Below are 19,927 nucleotides of genomic sequence, written 5' to 3'. Positions count from 1 at the left end.
GAATTTGTGTGACAAATAGATTACAATACACCAGACTAGATGGACTCAAAGACACGTCCAAGGACAAGTCATTATGCAAGTATTTATCCACCAGAGTCTCTACAGCAGAAAGCAGATTACATCCAATAATCAGTATTTTGAAATGAATCCTTCCAATTACTGCTCAGTTATAAACCTCATATGAGTAATAGATGGGAATAGAATATGATGACCATCAGTAGTGCCCGGACGGATGAAGCCCAGTGGAGTTTGTACGATGTACAGGCGGTCTGAAGAGATATTTTAATTGGCTAATGGTAATTAGTAGGTCTGTCTAGCCCTCGTTCCACCAATCACAGTCCACGAGGGGCGGGACCAGGGAATCGTTCTTAGCAGCTCGTGACGTCAGCAGGAGTAAGTAGCTGTACCCGAGAAGCGACGATGGTTCTCATCAAGGAGTAGTAAGTACAATGTTTCTCTCTAAACTGTTATATAATTGATTTTGAGGCACAGTAGTCTTGTTACTAGCAATTATTATTAAGTCCTGCGGTTATTTGAGCGGTTGAGCACAGATGAAAACTTTATATATTTTCCAAATGTCTGTCAAACACACGAGGGAAGGGTGGGATTGCTCAAGAGCTGCTCTGGCCTACCGGCTTTGACAGCAGCACGGCACTGTGTGACAGCAGCTGCTTTCCAACACACTTTCTCACATGTAAACTAGTGGCCCTCTTCAAAATCAAGTTTATAACAGTGGGTGTGCTGATGTTTAAAAGATTAGAGGATTGACATTTGTGATTTCTTGCCTCGACCTAGCAAACTTTACCCAACCTGAGCTAACTAGCTCACGTTAGCTAGCCAACCTAACGGTAAAACTATCGGAACAGGAATGGGAAATAAACGAGTGCAGCTAACGGCGTTAGCTTAGCTTGTTAGCAACGTTGCTCTTAACTTAGCCACGCATAAACCTGTGTCGCCGTCAGCTAATCTTACTTCAGATAAGCTAGACTTTGATTAACAGGCTACTGTTTGTCCTAGTAAACTGTTCAAATTAGCTAGCTAACGGTTGTATGTTTAGTATTCAACCTAAGTTACGGTAGCTAGCAAGCTAACTGAGTCATGAACTTTAGTCAGAAGATGCTCATGTTGACATATTGGGAAAACATGTCAAACCACAAAATCACAGCCACAAGGTAGTGATACCGTAACGTTAGTGGAGTTGTATTTATATTGGATATCCTTGCCACAGAAACGAGCCGGCTAGACAGCCCATTGCCTTTCTTATTTTATTCTTTTTTATTTATTTGTTTATTGGAATTTGAGTTTGTTGGATCTGAAGTACAAGGATGGTTATTTCCACCTGTAGCTCACCCAGGAAAGTTCAACGCCTTGTTAATGCAACAGTGCTAAAGAAACATCAATATATTCTTCCTTAGTTGTCATAGCCAATAGTCTTACATGTCTTTGCCTTGCCCTGGCAATGAGGTGTCTATTTTTCACATCATAACCCACCACCTGCATTGACCTTTGAATAAGATCACAAAGTCAACATTTTTATATGAGACATTTCTGTCTCTCCTTGTCGTTTGTAAATTAAGATAACTCAGATGTCATGGTGTCAGCACTCATTTCCTTACTTTTAAAAAAAGTCATATAGCACAGGGATGTGACATCATATCCTAACAAATCAGATTAGAAGTTGTTGATGGGGAGTAGTATAACTGAGTATAACACAAACCCAGGCTCCTTAGTCTAGCTATTGGGAATGAGATTGAATTCTAGAATGTAATGTAGCCCAATTCTAGCAAACTTTGTTAAGCTGCACAGTTTTGAAACACATTGTTAGTCTTAGGCGTGGTCATTTAGGCCTAATTTGCTTAAACTTTGTCAACAAGCAGATGACAGGTGATTGGAGAGGAGTTAGCGTAGCCGTGTGGGAATGTTGAGGCATGGTCAACGGATTTGGTCTGGCCCTTGAAGTTTAATCCTGTCCGTATTTCTGTTAGACATAGGTTCGATGATTAGACCTCAGCAATATGCCTTGAACTCAAAGCTTCATTGCTTATATTCCTTACATGTGACCCAAAACTTTTCCCTGCATATAGCCTATGTGTGTTGCAACCCTATATTTGCACTCTAAACAACTCTGATTTGGGTTTAAATGGCAATTCTTAAGTCCATTAATTTAGGTCTAACAACTCCTTGTTATTCCTTTGTGCATAGAGGAGTGGGTGACACCTTCTGAAAGCCATGTAGATTCTGTTTTTTATGCTGCGTTCCAGAGATGTTGGAAAGTCGGAAACTCTTTTAACATGTTTATAATCCTCAAAATACACTCAAGTGTATTGCATGAGCTTAAATCTATCAAAACACCTGTGTGGTGGTTAAACATGAGTTTGAAATATAAAGTTGCACTTACCGTTGCTAACGTTCTGTGGTACCGAGGTAACATTGCCAAGTATCACTGACATAACATTAGCTGTAACAGTCGCTTATGTTGGCCAAATTAAATCTTGTGGGCGTCCATGTTTCTTCCCTGGTTTTTCCATGCTTGACCACTGGAACACACGGTGGGCATAATTACAACTTGCCAACTGGGAATTTACAAATTCAGACTTTGAACACAGCATTAGCCTATGATCATTCATATTTTATAATTGACTGTAAACAAGAGTCCAGTCACTTGTGTGGAAAAGGTCTTTATCAAGAAACTTTTTTTTTTTAAACCTGTATGCACTCAGCTTGTGCACACTTCAGTGTATCTACATCTTCGTCTTTTTTTTTTTTTTTTCTTTACACAAATTTAAAAGGAACCATGTGATTAATCAAACAATACTTTTTTCCCTTAAGAATCTAAAATGTCCCAAGGAGGGTATTTTTTGTAGTGTTCTATGTATTGTCCGACTTAATGATTTTTGTCTTTGTTTTTTAGACAGTCTTACTGGAGGCATACAGCCCAGCCACTGTCATGACACATCTGGCTCTGGGCAAAATTCTGAAATTAGTGTAAACTGAACTATTGTAGGGGGTGCACTTAACCAACTTTGCATTTGTTTGCATACTATATATTGGGCTACATTACATCCACATGTACAGTTGTGCTAAGGCACTGCTGTCAAGTCCATGTCTCCTTTCAAAACCATGTTCCTGTTCAAGTTTCAGAACCATTCAGTATGGCGTGCCTGTGCCATGATGTGCACCTGGCACTGATGGTGTTGAAAGTCATATTCATCACCCATCATGAAACCTTGTCTTGCAGTTGTCACTATTGTAATACTGCAGCTCTCAGTCCCATCTGTCACTGGGTCTCATTATGAAGATTAACCTTGTTTCAATTATAAATAGGCTATTGTTTAATCTGGACAAAACTGACATTCTGGCTATGTTAGGCTACATGAAAGTGCACTTGAGTAGAAATAGTGCGGTAAGGAAGAAAGACATTAAAGTGTGTAGTGCCAAAGTAGAATACGGGGTCACATTAGTTTTATGCTTTGTTAGAACTTCCTCTGCCTATCTTATTTCCCTTGCACTGTGTGGTTAGTGGTCACTGTGCAGCTTCGTCTTTGACGGGGTAAATTATGTCATTTTGGTGTGGGCACAGCATACCACACCCTGAAGTAGAAATCTGCTGGGACACCACAGCTAAGATGAATATACACAGTACTTTTACACATCAATAAAAAGAAAGTATTTCTTCAAAAATCAAATACCTTATGTAAAAAACGAAATAAATAAATAAAGTAATTAAAATTTTTCATATTAGATAATCGCACCCATCAGTGTCAGAGTTGATAAATAATCAGAAATATTTAAAAGTTTTAAATATTCCACACCCCTGAAATATCATTTGGGATATTTAAAATTGTTGGCTTTTGAGAAATGTAGCAGTATCCAATTGGAAAATCAATTCCAAATATTTCACCTGAAATGACAACACATCAACTTGAAAAAGTTGGTCTATGAACAAATAATAAAAAATTTAAAAAAAGAGGCTGTTTCTATCCCAAGTCTGTGCGGCACAGTTGCTTCTAAACTGCATTTTTGTCCCAAAATAGGTTACTACTACTTTCCATTCCCATAATTCAGCCCCTTTTCTCCTCTTCCCCTCTTGCCCCTTCTCGCTGCTATTTTCTTCATCTCTTAACCATATCCAATCTCAGCTTTCATTTTTCCACTCTGCTCTGGTGATGAGTCCCTCTCATCCTGCTGAAGTCAGCAGTGTGCCTAACTGGGCGGCAGTAGTTTTTCCTCAGGAAGTGTGACCACGACTGGCTTCTTGTGCCCTAGCAGTGGGGCGGTCTCTGTGCATTGTAGAGGCTGTGTCTAACGCCATGGAGCGCACAGGGCTGTGGCATGGCCAGAGGGCTGCCGTGTTATGAGGCACCGACCATGCATAAGAAGAGAATGATTAAATCTTTCTGTAGGAGTTTAGGGTGACAGACAGGTGACTTGCCCTAGTCCTCCTTATGAAAAGAGGAATTAATGTTTTGTTTATACCTTCCTGGAGTGTAATGTTGTTTTGAAATGGAAGTTTGTACATTGTTTGGATTTTTAATGCTTCTGGCAGAATTGCTTAATATTTAGTAACTTGTCTAAGTCACAAATAAGCCTGTTTTGTGAATAATTTCTCATCTTTCTTCTCTTCTGCAGCCGTGTGGTTTTACCCTGTAGTGTTGAAGAGGTGAGTACTCAAACTTTTTAATCGCACATGGATTTTAATTATGCTGCAACCAACAATCAACAGCTACTAAAATGAGTCGTCTTGGAAATATGAGCAACAACAAATCTTTGTAATACACCTTTTTTAGAATAATAGCCTTATATCCACAATGAGTAGAGGCCATCAATGAATCCAGCGCTATCCTTTCCTGTCTGTGCGGCTACTGGTAATGAGGGCAACACAGTCCTATCCAAATAAGACATTATTTGTAATTCCTGTGATTCTTTTACAAGAGCAGGCAATTGTTTCCCTTGTTTATAAAGGATTGTTATGAATCCCAGACTCTCACCCTCCTGCCTTTATATGGCAACAAAATCTGTTGGCAATTGGGGCCAGATTTTAAAGCTCAGTCCAAATAATTGAAAAATAAGTGTTCTCTTGAGGGGAGGAAAACTTGTTGGAGTTTTGTAGTGGCTGAAAAATAAGCAAACAAATATCCTTCTGTTGCACCGTCTGTTGTCCAACCCATCATAACAGGAGACTCAAACTAGTAATTTTGGCCCGCAGCGTGTGAGATTGACTTTGAGTTTGAGATGCAAATAAAACCCTGGGATTCAGTCCAGATTTGGGCTGGTCTGCATTGCAATTTGATTTGGAAACATGGCAGCCTAATTGAAGAAAGGCTGTCACTCCACCTCATAGGTCTGACATGAGCTTATTTGGGTGTTCAGTTGTGTGGAAGGCTTAGTCACCATGTTGTAAATCTATAGAGCCACAGCAGGCCAAAATCACACATCTTACTTGGTTAGCCTTAGCTTATTTGCACAGTGAACACAGAAGTTAAGTGATAAAACTGATAACAACACAATGATAAAAACACAAAGAAGGAAAAAATCTATATTTTGTGAGTAAGAGAAACAAAACCAAGGGGCTTTAAAAAAAACAAAACATAAAAAAACAATCGAGATGGCACGCAGTCACACAACTTACTTGGATACTAAGTCTGATTTCGTGGTCCCTATATAACTTGTAATGTAAACATTTTCAGTAAATAGGCTGAAATGCAAATGCTTGTTTAGAGCCCTTAGCCTAATTCAGGCCATTTTGTACGCCTCATTTAACCTGGAGCCCTAAAGGCAGTGTTGCATCAGCCAGTTAGTTTAGACCAACCCGAGTTTATTTTCCTGCCTGATTATTTTTTATTTGTTGAGTTAGGATTAATTTGTTTGTATTTATTTGCTAAAGTTGTGTTATTTTGTGTTACAGTATCAAGTGGGACAGTTGTTCTCAGTGGCTGAAGCCAGTAAAAATGAGACGGGTGGTGGTGAGGGCATCGAGGTTCTCAAGAATGAGCCCTATGAAAAAGACGGCGAGAAAGGACAGTATACACACAAAATCTACCACTTAAAGAGGTATTTGCCTTTTTTTTTTCTATTTGAATCAGACTTCTGTACCCTAGACATTTCCTGCTGATAGTGTAATAGCTCTGTGCTGCCAGCCAGTGGCAGTGTTGTCTTTCCTGTGAAGAGAAGCTTGTACATTATTCCTTATAGTGAAACCTGCACAATATCCTCGCACATACCTACCCATTCCCATCCTTTTTCCCCGTCCTGCAGTAAAGTCCCTGGGTTTGTCAAGCTGTTTGCCCCTGATGGCTCCCTGGTATTCCATGAAAAGGCCTGGAATGCTTACCCCTACTGCAGAACCAGTGAGTCCTCTCCCAACATGACTTCACCTTGCCTTTCCCTTGGCCCTTTTCCCTTAACCCTTAAATACATTGTTACTTAAGTGATGGCCATATATTTTCTATTGGCATGAATTTATATGTTTTTTACAATTCACATGGTATGATGTCTTATCCCAATTTTCCTCTCCCCTCATGCTTAACCCTGATCCAGTTGTGACGGTGAGTAGCCTGAAAAACGGCTTTTGTTTTGTTTCATTTGACATCAGTTTGCCAGGGATTAAATTACCAGCATATTCCTTCAAGTAAATTTGTAGTAATTCTTAGTTTACTCAATGTGTTGGTGACTATATTAGATAAGAAGTCCTACTGAAGTGTGTCTATGACCATGTATTTAAATTCCTGACTCAGTAGCCTAGATACATTTAAACCTTGTGGATTTGTGACTTTATTCAACAGAAATGTAAATTAAGATTGCTTTTATACCTCCAGTTTTCTGATATTCTACTTCTGCCTTCCAGAATGAGTATATGAAAGACGACTTCATCATTAAGATTGAGACATGGCACAAACCTGACCTTGGAACACAAGAAAATGTGAGTATCTCCATGTCACACTCATGCACAGTTAATTTTTTTACACTATAGATATATCACTGTAAATGTTTCTGAAGAAAATATCCTGTTTGAAGATGGGCTTTGAATTTGTATGCTGTTATTTTACAAATGTGTTTGTGTTTGTCAGGTGCATAAACTAGACAGTTCCACGTGGAAGACTGTAGAAGTTGTGCCCATTGACATTGCAGACAGGGATCAAGTGACCCCTGGTGTAAGTAGAACCTCTGTTATGACAAATTCTGGATAAAGCACAGTTTGGCACCTCCATGTGGACAGGCCTGGTCATTACCAACCTATCTGCCAACCTAATCCACTTAACATTAGCAGTGTTCTAATGGGGTTTTTTAAACTAGAAGTAATCGGCTCTTTCATTTTGTTTGTTTTATGTACAAAATCTGCCTTTCAACAGGCCATATTTTTCTACTACTGTTTGGACAGAAAAAGTACTGTGTGTATTCAGGGCTTGGCATTGTCGGGGACTCACAATATGACTTGATTTCAATACTGTGGATCACAATATGATTTGATACAGTACTTCAGATTAATGATATGATATAGAGTATATATGACTGAAATTTGCCTCGAGTTGATACAGACTATACAGTATCTTTTTAGTATTGTGATACAGGGCTATTTACATTATTGAGATGGATTAGGGGATAAATTGAATGGAAAAATTGATTTTAATATTTCCACTCCTCTTTATTACTCTGGAGCTCCACGACCAGCGCCACGTTGTGTTGCCATCAGTGTTGCTCCAATCAGTTCTCCCTGCTCCACAGGGCGCGTGACGTTGTGAATGGATACACCAGAAAACAACCAATATCAACTTTATTATATATATTTTTATATTATATTTATTTATATATATTTATTTCATTGAGGGAGAATGCGTGGGTTAGCCATCGAGAATTGAACTGAAATTGAAATTATTTATTTATTTATTTTTTTGGACGCAGCCATCGGACGCAACGCGAGCAGTGGAGCATCTTTCATTGCTTTTTAAAGGAATCATTCCTTCAATGGCAATGCCTGATGCCCAATGGCTGTAGTGGAGCAGGGCCGTTAGGCAAATTATAAGTAAATAAGGCGCACTTCTGTACTTAAGTACACTGAAATAACACAGATACGCTGAAAATGCACTCTTTGTGCTCTGGTGAGTTGAACTTGAGGTAAAGTTCCGTCAGATTTAACATCCGACTGGTGTCTGGTCTGGTGTGTAAATTCAGTAATTTAATACTGAATTGCAAAGCTTACAGCTGACCTTACTTTTATTGAGTTTTTGTCGCTCCTTTTTGTGTTGAATCCAAAATGCTCCCAAACATCTACCTTGAGATTTGCTGGCACTGGCTTATTCCCACCCACCTTTCCTATTGATCATTTTGCTGCATTTCGGAGTAGAGAGTCTCCGCTTGACAACTGTAGTCTGATCGAGTGCCATATACAGCAAAGAATAAAAGCAAAGAATGAAATATGCCCTTCTGTAATATAACAAAATCAGGATTTGCTGAATTTATTCTGAATCATAAAACCTAAAATCACGATGTATTGGTGTATCGACTCAACCTGCATCACCCCCCACACACCCCTAGTGTAATTTGTGGGTAAATGTACAAGATTGTCATTTGCGCTAGAATTTTGCTAATAAAATTAGGACTATCACTCTTTCTTAAAAGTGAGTTAAAAAACAGATGAAATTAGCTCATTTTTCATGTAGCCTGCATTTGAAAAATTACATATTGACCTTGGCTGCCATTGACTTGATTGACTTATTGATAGAGTGTGTGTGTAGATCTGTGCCTCCGGCCATACGAGGCCTCAAGCTGTTATTCAGCTTACAAATAAAACAGTTTTCTGAAACTATTGTTGCATTCCAAGCTCTTGTAAGTGCTGTTATTATGGTGCTCGATACAGTACATTGCCATTTGCTGGTCAATTTAATATTGGGATTTTTAATCAGTAATTTATGAACAACTTCGGAATATTTTTTAATCACCGTCATAAGTTGTATAGAGGAAACTATACTTCTAGATCTAATGCTGTGTCAACGGGGAGGCACAGTTATTATAACATCAGTGTGAGTTTCCTTGCTCAAACGTTCTGCTGAGAGATTGAAAATCATTTTTAATAAAAAAACAAATTGTCTGAATGATGAAACATGGCTTTTTCAGGCTACCAAATGATGGAAATGGCTCACATTTTCTCTCACCAAATAAAATTGGATTATCAGAGTAGGTTAATCATTAGCAGATTAAGGTTAAACATTAATCTTAAGTGAATTATCTGTTGATAGCATTTGGTCTCCATCTGACTAAAGGATCCCTTTTAGTGGTCTTTCTGTGATATTTTGAAATACAAAATATGTGTAGATTTTTGCTAATGTTTCATTTTGAATCTTTGAAGTCTTTGTATTTGAAAGCCACAGACACAAACAGATCAACCGTACCCAAGATTATCTCAGTGATATTTTTAAATAGAAAATATGTATGGCTTTTTGTTAATCCTCCATTTTGAGTCTTTGAAATCCTATTTGAAAGTGTTACACATTATTGCTGTTATTTGACATCACATTGCCTCATTTCACTGTGGCTCTGTATGTGCGTTTGTGTGTATATGTGTGGCTATTTGCCTGAGCAGCATTGGTACTGTGTGTGTACATGTTTGTTTGCGGTGGGTAGTTAACGAGGCGGACGTGTTTGCCTTGCTGGAGGAGTGTGTTGTGTCTGAGGGCCCTATCAGCCCTCAGCCTCAGGCATGGCTGCAGGGCCTGGGGCGTACCGCCAGCATAGATGAGTTTGTTAGTGTAATTAAGGCTCACAGTGCTCCGTATGCCGGAACTAGACAAATACACACACACAACACAAACACACTCTCGCTCGAACACACACTCTTTTACTTGAGGAGTAGCTCCTTTTCGTCTACCATGGCACATCGATTCACAGACCTCATTAGTGCAGCACAGTGTATTGTTATAGTGATGGAGCTCTCAGCATTAAAACAGCCAAATTACTGTGTGTGTGTAGGGGTGCATGTCTATCGCTTTCCACTCGTTTGGCACCCTCCTGTCGGCCGATAGCCCTGAAAAGTAGCTTTTAGCTGCAGGCGCATCATGATTTATTTAAAATTGCTAGGCCCTTGAGCTGTTGATAATTTGAAAGCCATTTCATTTATTTGTATTACCATTTTTTTCTTGCCAGTTTTATGAAGTCAACTTTGCCCTTCTCTCTGTGCTCTTCCAAATGCGTTGTGCAACTAGAGACGGAAAGGAAGAGTGTTTGTCATGTGTGTACTTAGTCTGGCATGTGTGCTCAATATTTTTCTATATACTTAAAGCTCCCTACCGTGGGACCCAGATCCTACTGCGTACTGGGGATGCAGTAGTTCAGTGAAATGGGTTTGGCAGGACATGACTGTATGTATATAGGGCATATGGAGTGCTGTTGTGGTTGGTACAGCTGTACTCACCACGCACACACACACACTTTATCATGCGTGAGGGTAGCTACACTTTCCTCATCCTGTTTAGGGGTAATTTTAGAGAAATGGCAGTGGATACTCTGCTGCTGGCAACACCCCCCCACATGAATGCTTGCATGTACAGTCACACAAGCACTCATGAACACACATGCAAGTAGACACACACACATTCTCTTGCACGCACTGGCACCAGAGTCACCCTGCCATCTATAATCTTAGCAAAGCTATTTGCTGGTGGCATCAACAACCCGAGACCTTACAGGCTCCCATCTCCTAGCCAATGCAGCCTAGAGCCATTGTGCAGGGCCGGGGCCCCATGGACCAAGGTTGGGGTCTAAGAGAGGTTGCACAAGGCTGGACTGTGCTCTGGTCCTGCAGCATGGAAATCTATCTGGGGTGCCTAGAGAAGAAGGATTGGCTAGGTTTTGGAGAAGGGGCTATACTACTCTTGGCCCTCCAGTGGCAGTGACTGCTGCGCTCCTTAGCTTAGAGCAGTCAACAGCAAGACAAATGCTCATAGACATCTCATAGTGTTTGACAGACTGTAAAGTCACAATAACATTTTAAAAAATCTATTTTCACCTTGTTAGCTAATTCTGCATATCATAATGTACATCTATTTAACAATGGATGGCAAAATATTTCAAAACATCAAAATCCCCTTATTTTTATTTCCTGGGAAAACGGTGTATTTGTTAGTGCTTACTTCATGGTGTACCAGTAGGCATACAAACAATTCAAACTAATAATACCACAGACTTTTGATAAAGCCAGCGATGTGTGTCAACTGGAAATACGTTTAATTACAGAAGCAACACACCGTGGAATTTTTATTTATTTATTAATTTATTTTTTGGTGACTTTAAAGGCGCTTGCAGTAATGTAAAATGCAAACTTTGTTTAATGCTATTAGGTTTTGTGGATTTTTGTGTTAATAATATAAATTGTTCTCACTATAGGACTACAAGCAAGATGAGGACCCCGCCATATTCAAGTCAGCCAAGACTGGCAGAGGACCCCTTGGGCCCAACTGGAAGGTACTGCTCTTGTGAACCATGGGAGGGAGGAGAGCAGTGAGAGTCATGGGGGAGTGAAAGGAGTGTGATAACCTTCTAGCATTTTGTTTGTTTAGTAAAGCCACTGTTTATCTGTAATTGAGATGGTAAGAATGTATATTAATCCCAGACCAGCAACACTGCCAATAATCATCAGAATGGCTAATGTGTACTGTGCTATACAGCAGAGCGCGTGGAGGAGGAAGGCTGGAGTAGGCTCTGTGGCAGAGCTGTAAGGCTGCAGTTTGATGAAGACAAATCACCCCTTTCCTAGCTCTAATTGGACGTAATAGAAATGGCAAGTCATCAGGTCAGATTAGGGCTCTCCTGTCTGAGCTCTTCCCACCTCCTCACTCTCAGCCAGGACTCTGTGTAACCCTCGTCTGCATGCACTGTGTGTGAAAATGAGAGGGAGACAGAAATAGCAAAGGGCACACGTACGTGTGTGTGTGTGTGTGGGCACTGATACTAAATTTGACAAGGAAGCAATTCTGTATAATGACTGATGTGCTTTTGATGGAAAGTAAAAAGTCAAGATGACACAGCTCAGTCATCCACATAGAGAAACTTTATCAGGAGTTTTGTTGCTTCCCCTCTAAACCCTACCATACCCTGCAGCCTCACAAACGGGCCCAGCTCACTGTTAGAGCACTGAGAATTTCTATTCTGCAGTGGAGCCCTCAAAGTTCACCATGGGAAACTTTCCTCTGCTTCAAGTACTTTCACAGAACAAAGGCAGCCAAACAGCTTTAAAAAGTATGAATAAAGAAGCACAACTTTTTATTTTGTGTTTTTAATTAGATCACTTTCCCGTCCGCTGTGGACATGGAAAAAGACTGTTTTTGAAAAGGTGGAAAAAAAAAAGTAGTTATGTGACAACAGAGGCACAATTTCTGCCAGCTTCTCAGAGCAATAAAACTCTTGTCTATCTCTGCATGCACACATGCTTGCATATCGGTACCCTTTGTATTTCTGAAAACTCCTGCTCCTTTGAGTGGGGCACAGAGAGGGAAAGAAGAAATGTCACCGTAAGTGTTTTGATGTGGAATCCGTTTCATGTGAAGTTCTCCTTTAGCGATGACAACTTTTCTAAACCCACTGCAAATTTAGAAATGTTTCTCATTTCCCCCTCTCTCTTGCTCTCCTCCATGATCGTAGCATCAAACGGCAGCGGGATGGGGGTGATTGAGGCGGGTCTGTGGCATTTTCTCCTGGAATGCCGAGCCAGAATGAAGTGATTAATTAAACAGGTGTTCTCAGAGGGAGAGTGTGTGTGTTCTGGGGGCGAGCAGGTCCTAGGTGTTAATAATGTAACCAGCTTTGCACCGCGACGCCCTTATCGCTACGCGAGCGCCGTTTTATCTGCCTTCCGTGGCCACAAAGGCATGCCTGTCGGGAACGGTGTCGCTGTCAGGGCGGAGGCAGAGAAATGGTCCCTTCATCTGGAGTTTATCCACTTTGCTCTGCTCCTTCTCCCCCCTCCACCCCCCCCCCCTCTCTTCCTCCTTCGCCTCTTCTTCACAGGGCGGCAGAGTGCAAGCAGCAGATGGATTTAGAAAGTGTGTTGTAGATTAGGGGACTTTTATCTGTGCACTGCACATCTTCATATTGATAATTATTTCAGCAAGCTCCATACCCAAAGCATTATGTATTAATGCCATTTTAGCTTTGAATGCAGCTGAGATTAGTCTAAAATGATTTTCTTTCAGTCCTCTGCTCTCTTAGGAGTGTTCCCACATTGGAAAGTTTGTATCAACTTTTTGTTGGTAGATCTGTGATATTTATTCATATTGCATTTTGAAATGTGATGGATAATAACTCTGTCTTGTCATTCTTGTGCTGTTCTTTCCCCCAACAGAAGGAGCTGGTTAGTAAGACTGACTGCCCGAGGATGTGTGCCTACAAATTGGTCACAGTCAAATTCAAGTGGTGGGGCCTGCAGACCAAAGTGGAGAGCTTCATCCATAAGGTTAGGAGGACATGTTTTCTCACAGTTAAACATCACACTTTCAGTTATCTCTGCTCAAACTATATATACTCATGCTACTACTACTCAGAATACCCTAAAGCAAAGAGTGCCAATTTGCAGTTGGACTAGGAAGTCATAGCGTACCTCTCTGCTTTGCTGTGATCAAGACTGACCAAGACTCTGCCATTGTCTCCCTCAGCAAGAGAAGAGGATCTTCACTAACTTCCACCGCCAGCTCTTCTGCTGGATTGATAACTGGGTGGAGCTGAGTATGGATGACATCCGGCGGATGGAGGCGGACACACAGAAGGAGCTGGAGGAGGTATGTGTACACAAACAGTAACAATTGAACCAAATAAAAAATAACTCATGCATGTGATGCACACATCAGCCACGGTCTAACATTTGCTGTGGCTGCAGATCAATCGATAGACCTGCGTGTATAACCTGGTCTGGCTTTTGTCTCCAATTCAGCTGACTTAAGAGTCTAATAGACTAGCAGCAGACTAGCTTTTTTTGTAGCGCAACCTCCTTTTTGAGTTGCCATGATTCAGTCAAACTTCTTGAAGTTCCTTCCCTTTTATAATATTTGAGCTGTAATGTTTAACATTAAAATGACCCCTTCAACCAATAGGATTCTTAACCTTCTACTTCCAACATTTTCCATTTTATAGTACCAACATTCCCTCAGCTATTTTACCCATACTATTTATTTTTTCAAAATCCTCATGATTCACTGTCCTACGATTTATGCGTTACATCATAATTTTATATTCATTGTTCTTGCACTGCTAATCGTATTGATCATTATTTCCAAATGAAATGTATTTTGTTTTATCCTTTGCACCCAAAATGAAAGCATGTATGCCTTAGATGTATGACTACCTTCCGCTTGCATCACAACTTTCATAACCAGAAAGTTGTGAACATTTAGAATATTATTTCAGTGGGAACCCTTTCCCCATTTCCCCCTAACCCTAACTGGCCCACAGGCTTCCTGATTCTGTGCTATAGAACCTCCTTGATTCTGTGATTTTGTGTCTAGATGCGTAAGAAGGGCTCTGTACGAGGCACAAAGGCTGCAGAAGAGTAGCCAGGCCAGGTGTGGGTCTGAGTGTGGCTGTGTAAGTCTTAACTGCTGGAAGGCAGAGACTGGTAGAGGCCATTTTACTTCCTTCCCTGCCAAGTCTCATGGATACCTTGTCTGCTCCCTCTGGGGTTTCTCTATTGCTGCATGGCTATGCTACTCTCACTCTATACGGTGGTGTTGTGAAAGGGTTCTTGGTCCACTGTCTGTGTGCGCACGTGTGCATGTATTCACGTGCACCTCCATAGCTCAGTCTGAATTAGTTAATCAATAACACCAGATCTCAGAGAAATATGAAGCATTTGCCAGGTCGTTAAGTGTTTTGCTGACCCAGTGAAAAACTCCCTGCCATGGTTTGTGTGAGTGTGTGTTGTGAGTGTATGTGTGCACGCCTCTGAATGTAAGTGCCTTCTCAATCTCTGTGTATATCCAGACATCTGTGCAGACTGTTCTCAGAATCACACAAGCTCTTTTTTTTTTTTTTTTTAAGAGGTGGCTGGCAGTCAAAAACATACAAAAAAGGCCTACTCAAGCCTTGTACCTGCAGTCCAACGACTCACCATAGAGAATACAAGGCAGAGAAGAAAAACAGTCCTCTTTGGAATCACAGGCTCTCATTTCTGTGTATCACATTCTCTGTAAAGCCTTACCACTGGTTCCCTCTTGGCCCTGCTCTAAATATCAGTCTGGGAGCTTTTGGCCGTACAAGGAGAAAAAGGGAGGAATCCGGGCCGGACTGGCCAAAGTGGGCCAGGCTCAAACATTCCTGGCTTACTACCAACATAGAGCATTTTGTGCTTTGCCTTTCCCCCCTCACATCTCGCCCAATTCGGCATGTGTTTCCCATTTTCCCCTGGAGTAAGTAAACAGGCGGGTGCCATCAAAGAGGGCTGTGGTAAGGAGGACGACTAGGCCTGAGCCTCTGGGCTCAAGGGTCAGCAGGGTCGCAGTGCGCCTGTATAAGACAGCAGAGTATGAAGGAGTGTTAACACATCCCATTTCCTTATGACAGAAATGAGCAGACACTCTAGCTTGGTGTCGAGCGGAGATGTTGGCCTAAGCCTACATAGTGGTAATGTCATGGTTGTTGTGGTGAGACTGCACTGGGTGAGTGAGAAACACCATGTTGTGGATGCGATGCCCTAACAGGCCTGTCTGTCTGCCTGTGTGCTAACATTGGTAGGGTGCTGGTGGAGGAGAGGGGAGGAGGCATGAGGGGTGGAGGGGGAGAAAGCCCTTCAAGATGGCTCCCTTTTCCTCATTAACATACAAATGGAATTCTGCAGTTGAAAAGGAGTCTGTGCTGTGATTGAGAAAAAGGGAGGGAGGATGGGAAGAAAGGATGGAGAAGTGGTAGGATGAATCCTCATGCCATTTCATCAGATCTGTCTATTCCTCTGTTTAGGGCCACCGTTGGTTTGAACTGTTCCATTAAGGTGTTCGGCTATCAGATTCTAGCACTAATTGACTTTCTAAAGCCATCAGCCTCAGGGTGGGAGAATCTGAAAGTGATGCTTTTATCTACCTAGAAGACAAACAAGGGGCTTGATAAGAACCCTTTCAGTGACATTTTCTCAGAAAAGCTATAGATTTCAGTTTGTAAAAGGAAATTTGTTCAATTTTTTTTTATGGTTTCTGATGCAAGTAGTGAAACCCAAAGTCATCTACAATGAATAATAATAATGACTCCAAACCTGGCTCCTTCACAGTAACTAGCATCCATTCTTGCAGAGTTCCACTTGTTGACGCATGCATCCACTAAACCTGCCCTCACTTGTTTAGCTTACGTAAATCTAATGTGTGTTTATTTCTCTCCATTTTACACCACAGCTTCGCAAACGGGGTGAAATACGAGGAACCAGTGCTGCAGACGAGTGAAAAGGCCAAGGATTTTAAACGACAATGACGACAACAGTGATGAAGACTGCGAAGAGGGCTCTTTTGGTGCCACCTTTACCTTAACTGATTCAGGCTGTGGAGGAGGGTGCTCTGCTACCGACGATCAATAGAGCAGATCCCTGACTTGCACCCAATCATAGACATTCTATCCACCGAGGAATTGATTTCTAGAAACCGACACGATCTTAGCTGATAAGGCTCCGGTTAATTTTGATCTCCTGGGCAGAGAAAGGCCAGCTATCATCGTCATGTTATTGACAAGACCTAGCCCTCTGGATATGAAGAGGAGCTACTTGCGATAGGAGATGAATATTTACAAAGCAATTGAATTGGCTTGATTCCATTATGGCAGGTGTTGGACCAAATACTACATTTTGCTCCGAGAGGACATTTTCCTCTGTAGTCTGTTGGCCATTTTTGATTTCCCTTTATACTAATGTTCTCCAAAACATTCCTCTCAGGATGGTGCCCTCCCTGGCCTCTCTCCTCCATCTTTTTTCTCTTCCTCTGTTTTAGCTGTACATACTGTAGCTCAGTGGTTTGCATTCCCCAGCATGAGTCTGTCTGTTTGTCATACTCATGTTCCTTCCTGCCACAACCTCCATTAAGAGATTACTAACACCCTTGGCGCCTTGGCCCATTGTAATCCCTCCCCCTCCCCACCTCACCATCCCCAAAGCACTGCATCTTATTAACACTGACAATCTTGCCCGTACAGGTATTCACTCTCACTCCCATGCAAATTTAATAGAAACCCACACACTCTCACCTATGACACATATACATTGTACACATAGGCAAAAACACTTGAATTCACACACTCACAGGTGTGGATGCCTTTGCAGTGACTGATCTCTTTAAAAGCTCAAGCTGGGCAGATCCATGCAAGCTTGTTCAACTAAAGGATGTTACTTTGGAAGTGTTTACAGCTCTCACTGTTGTTTTTTTTTCTTCCCCCCACACACTCCCTATTCTAAACACAAACACACATACATGCAACAGAGCGTTCTCCTCCCTAACAGATGTCCCGAGAGAAAAACTGCACTGAAAAACAGCCACAGATGGTGCTACACCCCTCCAGCCTCTGTCACGAGCCGCACTGCACCGCTCTGCTCACCCCACCTCACCCAGCCCGCCCCAGAGGCCCGCCTTACTCAACTGGTTCTCTGAGGCGGTGTGCGTTTTCCTGCTGGTGAGGCCTGCTGAGCAGGGCCGACAGGTAGACTGTTTCCACAAGGCCTCTCGTGTGTGCTTCATGCTAGGTCTGTTTACAGAGCCGTAGCAGCCTTACCCGTACCCAGTCGACACCAGCACCACACACTGCTTGCCTTAATCTCTGGACCTTTTAAATGTACCGCATTGTACCTCTGCCGCCAGCAATTGCTCTAGCTACCTCCCTTGTCTCAGACTGGGGCTTTTCCTGCCGTCTGAAGGTTAGCACTAGCTATTTAGCTGTTACTCCCTGGTTAGGAGCCCATCCATGTATTCATTTCAGAGCTTTATGAGAGAAGTCGTTTGATAAGTTTGTGATGACTGTTTATTTTCTTGAGGGTGTAGGAGCATAATTCATTCCCTTTATGTCTCCTGTTATGTGTCACAGCACTTAAGCTAGTGCATTTCCTTCAGCCAGCGATAACTTACAATAAGAACAAATTGCAGCCAGTGCACTGTTGTTGCTGCAGAGGGCTGTAGATGTACATCTCTGCCTCAAAGCAGTGGTTTTGGTGGATATAATGCCATATTGTTGTCTCTTTTGACTTTCCAGGTCCACAGTGCTTTTTTTCCCCAAGGCTCCAGAATCATGTGGCGCTGGCTTGCAGTGTTGATCATCACTAGTGTTACATACAGTACAAGCAGTTTTCCTCATCCTCAAACCTTAATGCTATTCTTTGAGTTTTTGTGTCGGTGTGTATGTCTGTTCAATTGTGCGATCAGAATGGGGGCTTAGATTACTATTCAACCTCAAACTTTTTCTTTTTTTTTTAAACATAGATGTAATTAAATATTTTGGGTAAAGGTTCCTGATATTTTTTTATATTCTGTAAATCATGGGGGAATGTGATCACTTCCTCAGTAATGGGTTGATGGCTTGCCCAAAGAGTATGAATGGATCTCTGATGTGGTTTGTTTACATGTATTCAGCACTTGTCTTAGGCTGCTGATACATGCAGTTTTGGAAGCAATGTAGATGTGGCAACATTTTTCATGGCAACAAAATATTCTTACGTGAGCAATGCAGCAATGTTGAGGAGCCTTGGATACTGTTACTCATCAGTTGTCCCAAAACCTGTCCTCTGTATCACTGCCTTTACTGTACCACATGCTTTCCATGGGCAATATGGCAATACAGTCTTAACATAGTGGGAGGTGGTTGTAATGTAGCCTATTACATTATATGACAGAATATAAGACATCTAAAGCCAGTTGGTGTTTGTAACTGTATTGAGATATCATGCATACCTCTCAAAGAGCGAAATGTGCGAAACGACTGGTCTTCATTATGATCAATGTCTCCAAGTTGATCTTTACGACCCCTGCTGTCTATTGAATAGAAAACCCAATGGCAAACCAATACAACCTAAATCAATGGTTTACCATCTGCCAAGACAATGTTGTGGGAGAGGGAGTCTTCACAAGGAAAAGAAACTACAGTCTGATCATGATTTATGAAATCTACAACTGTTAATTTCTAAACTGCTTGCTTTTAAATGTTTCTGATCATCTTTTGAAATTCAGGGGACATGGTAGTGAATGTATAATATGTTGTGCCTTTTCTTTCTGTAGATCTTTTTTGTGTGCCATGAAGTCTACACATTGTATCTGTATATCAAATAAATTTCACCTCAAAGCTCTTTTCCTTTCTGATTCTGACTTGGTTTGTTACATTGTGTGTGTGTGTGTGTGTGTGTGTGTGTGTGTGTGTGTGTGTGTGTGTGTGTTTGAGATGAAGTCTGCCTAAGGGGATGGGGTCGGGCTCCTTCCCCTGAGTGTTCGTGTTTCCTTCAGACCAGTGGACATGCTGATAGCTTGGCCAAAGAGATGTGTCAACGTCCCTTTTCTCTTCTTATAAAACCTCCACTGCTAAAGAGCTCCCTCTTTCTGCCTGCATACCCTTTGGCCCTGCTGGTGGCAACAGGAGGCCCCTACACATCATAATATATCACACAACATATTGTGAGATGTAGTTTCCATAATGTTGTGTCCAGATCCTCCGGCTACTGTGGTCTAATACACAATTAGTTCAAAAAGTTCATTCCAAGATGTAGATCGACGTGTGTTAAATTGTTTTGAAATGCATTACATACTGCCTCTACATACAGTAAAGGCAGGCCTCTGCTGTAAACTGCACAGCAGATGAGAGAAGCATTCCTTCAGAAAGTTTATTGGTGACTCCAGCACGGCTCAGTCCGTCAGTCTCCTGGAGGTCAGCAGAGTCACACAATAACAACGGAATCGGCGCTAAAGAGCAGGAAGAGCAGCCAGTCTGCCGGCTGAGATAT

The 19,927-nt window shown here is 41.6% G+C and overlaps 1 protein-coding gene across 2 annotated transcripts; it reads left to right on the top strand.

Moving 5' to 3' along the window:
- The first annotated feature begins 382 nt into the window (after nt 1-382).
- On the top strand, nt 383-19,279 carry LOC139930770 (phosphatidylinositol transfer protein beta isoform). 2 transcript variants are annotated; one of them, XM_071924053.2, is made up of 12 exons: nt 383-440; nt 4,630-4,660; nt 5,906-6,051; nt 6,256-6,347; nt 6,538-6,545; nt 6,845-6,919; nt 7,068-7,151; nt 11,377-11,454; nt 13,331-13,441; nt 13,641-13,763; nt 14,487-14,565; nt 16,359-19,279. In XM_071924053.2, the coding sequence occupies exons 1-11, from the start codon at nt 421-423 to the stop codon at nt 14,532-14,534; spliced, it is 816 nt and encodes a 271-aa protein (XP_071780154.1). In that variant the 5' UTR covers nt 383-420; the 3' UTR covers nt 14,535-14,565; nt 16,359-19,279. The 2 variants fall into 2 exon arrangements, with proteins under 2 accessions (XP_071780154.1, XP_071780145.1); XM_071924044.2 differs by lacking the exon at nt 14,487-14,565.
- The last annotated feature ends 648 nt before the right edge of the window (nt 19,280-19,927 follow it).

Source organism: Centroberyx gerrardi, chromosome 8 (assembly GCF_048128805.1).
Source record: "Centroberyx gerrardi isolate f3 chromosome 8, fCenGer3.hap1.cur.20231027, whole genome shotgun sequence".
NCBI lineage: Eukaryota > Metazoa > Chordata > Actinopteri > Beryciformes > Berycidae > Centroberyx > Centroberyx gerrardi.
This window is presented reverse-complemented; position numbering and strand designations above follow the sequence as displayed.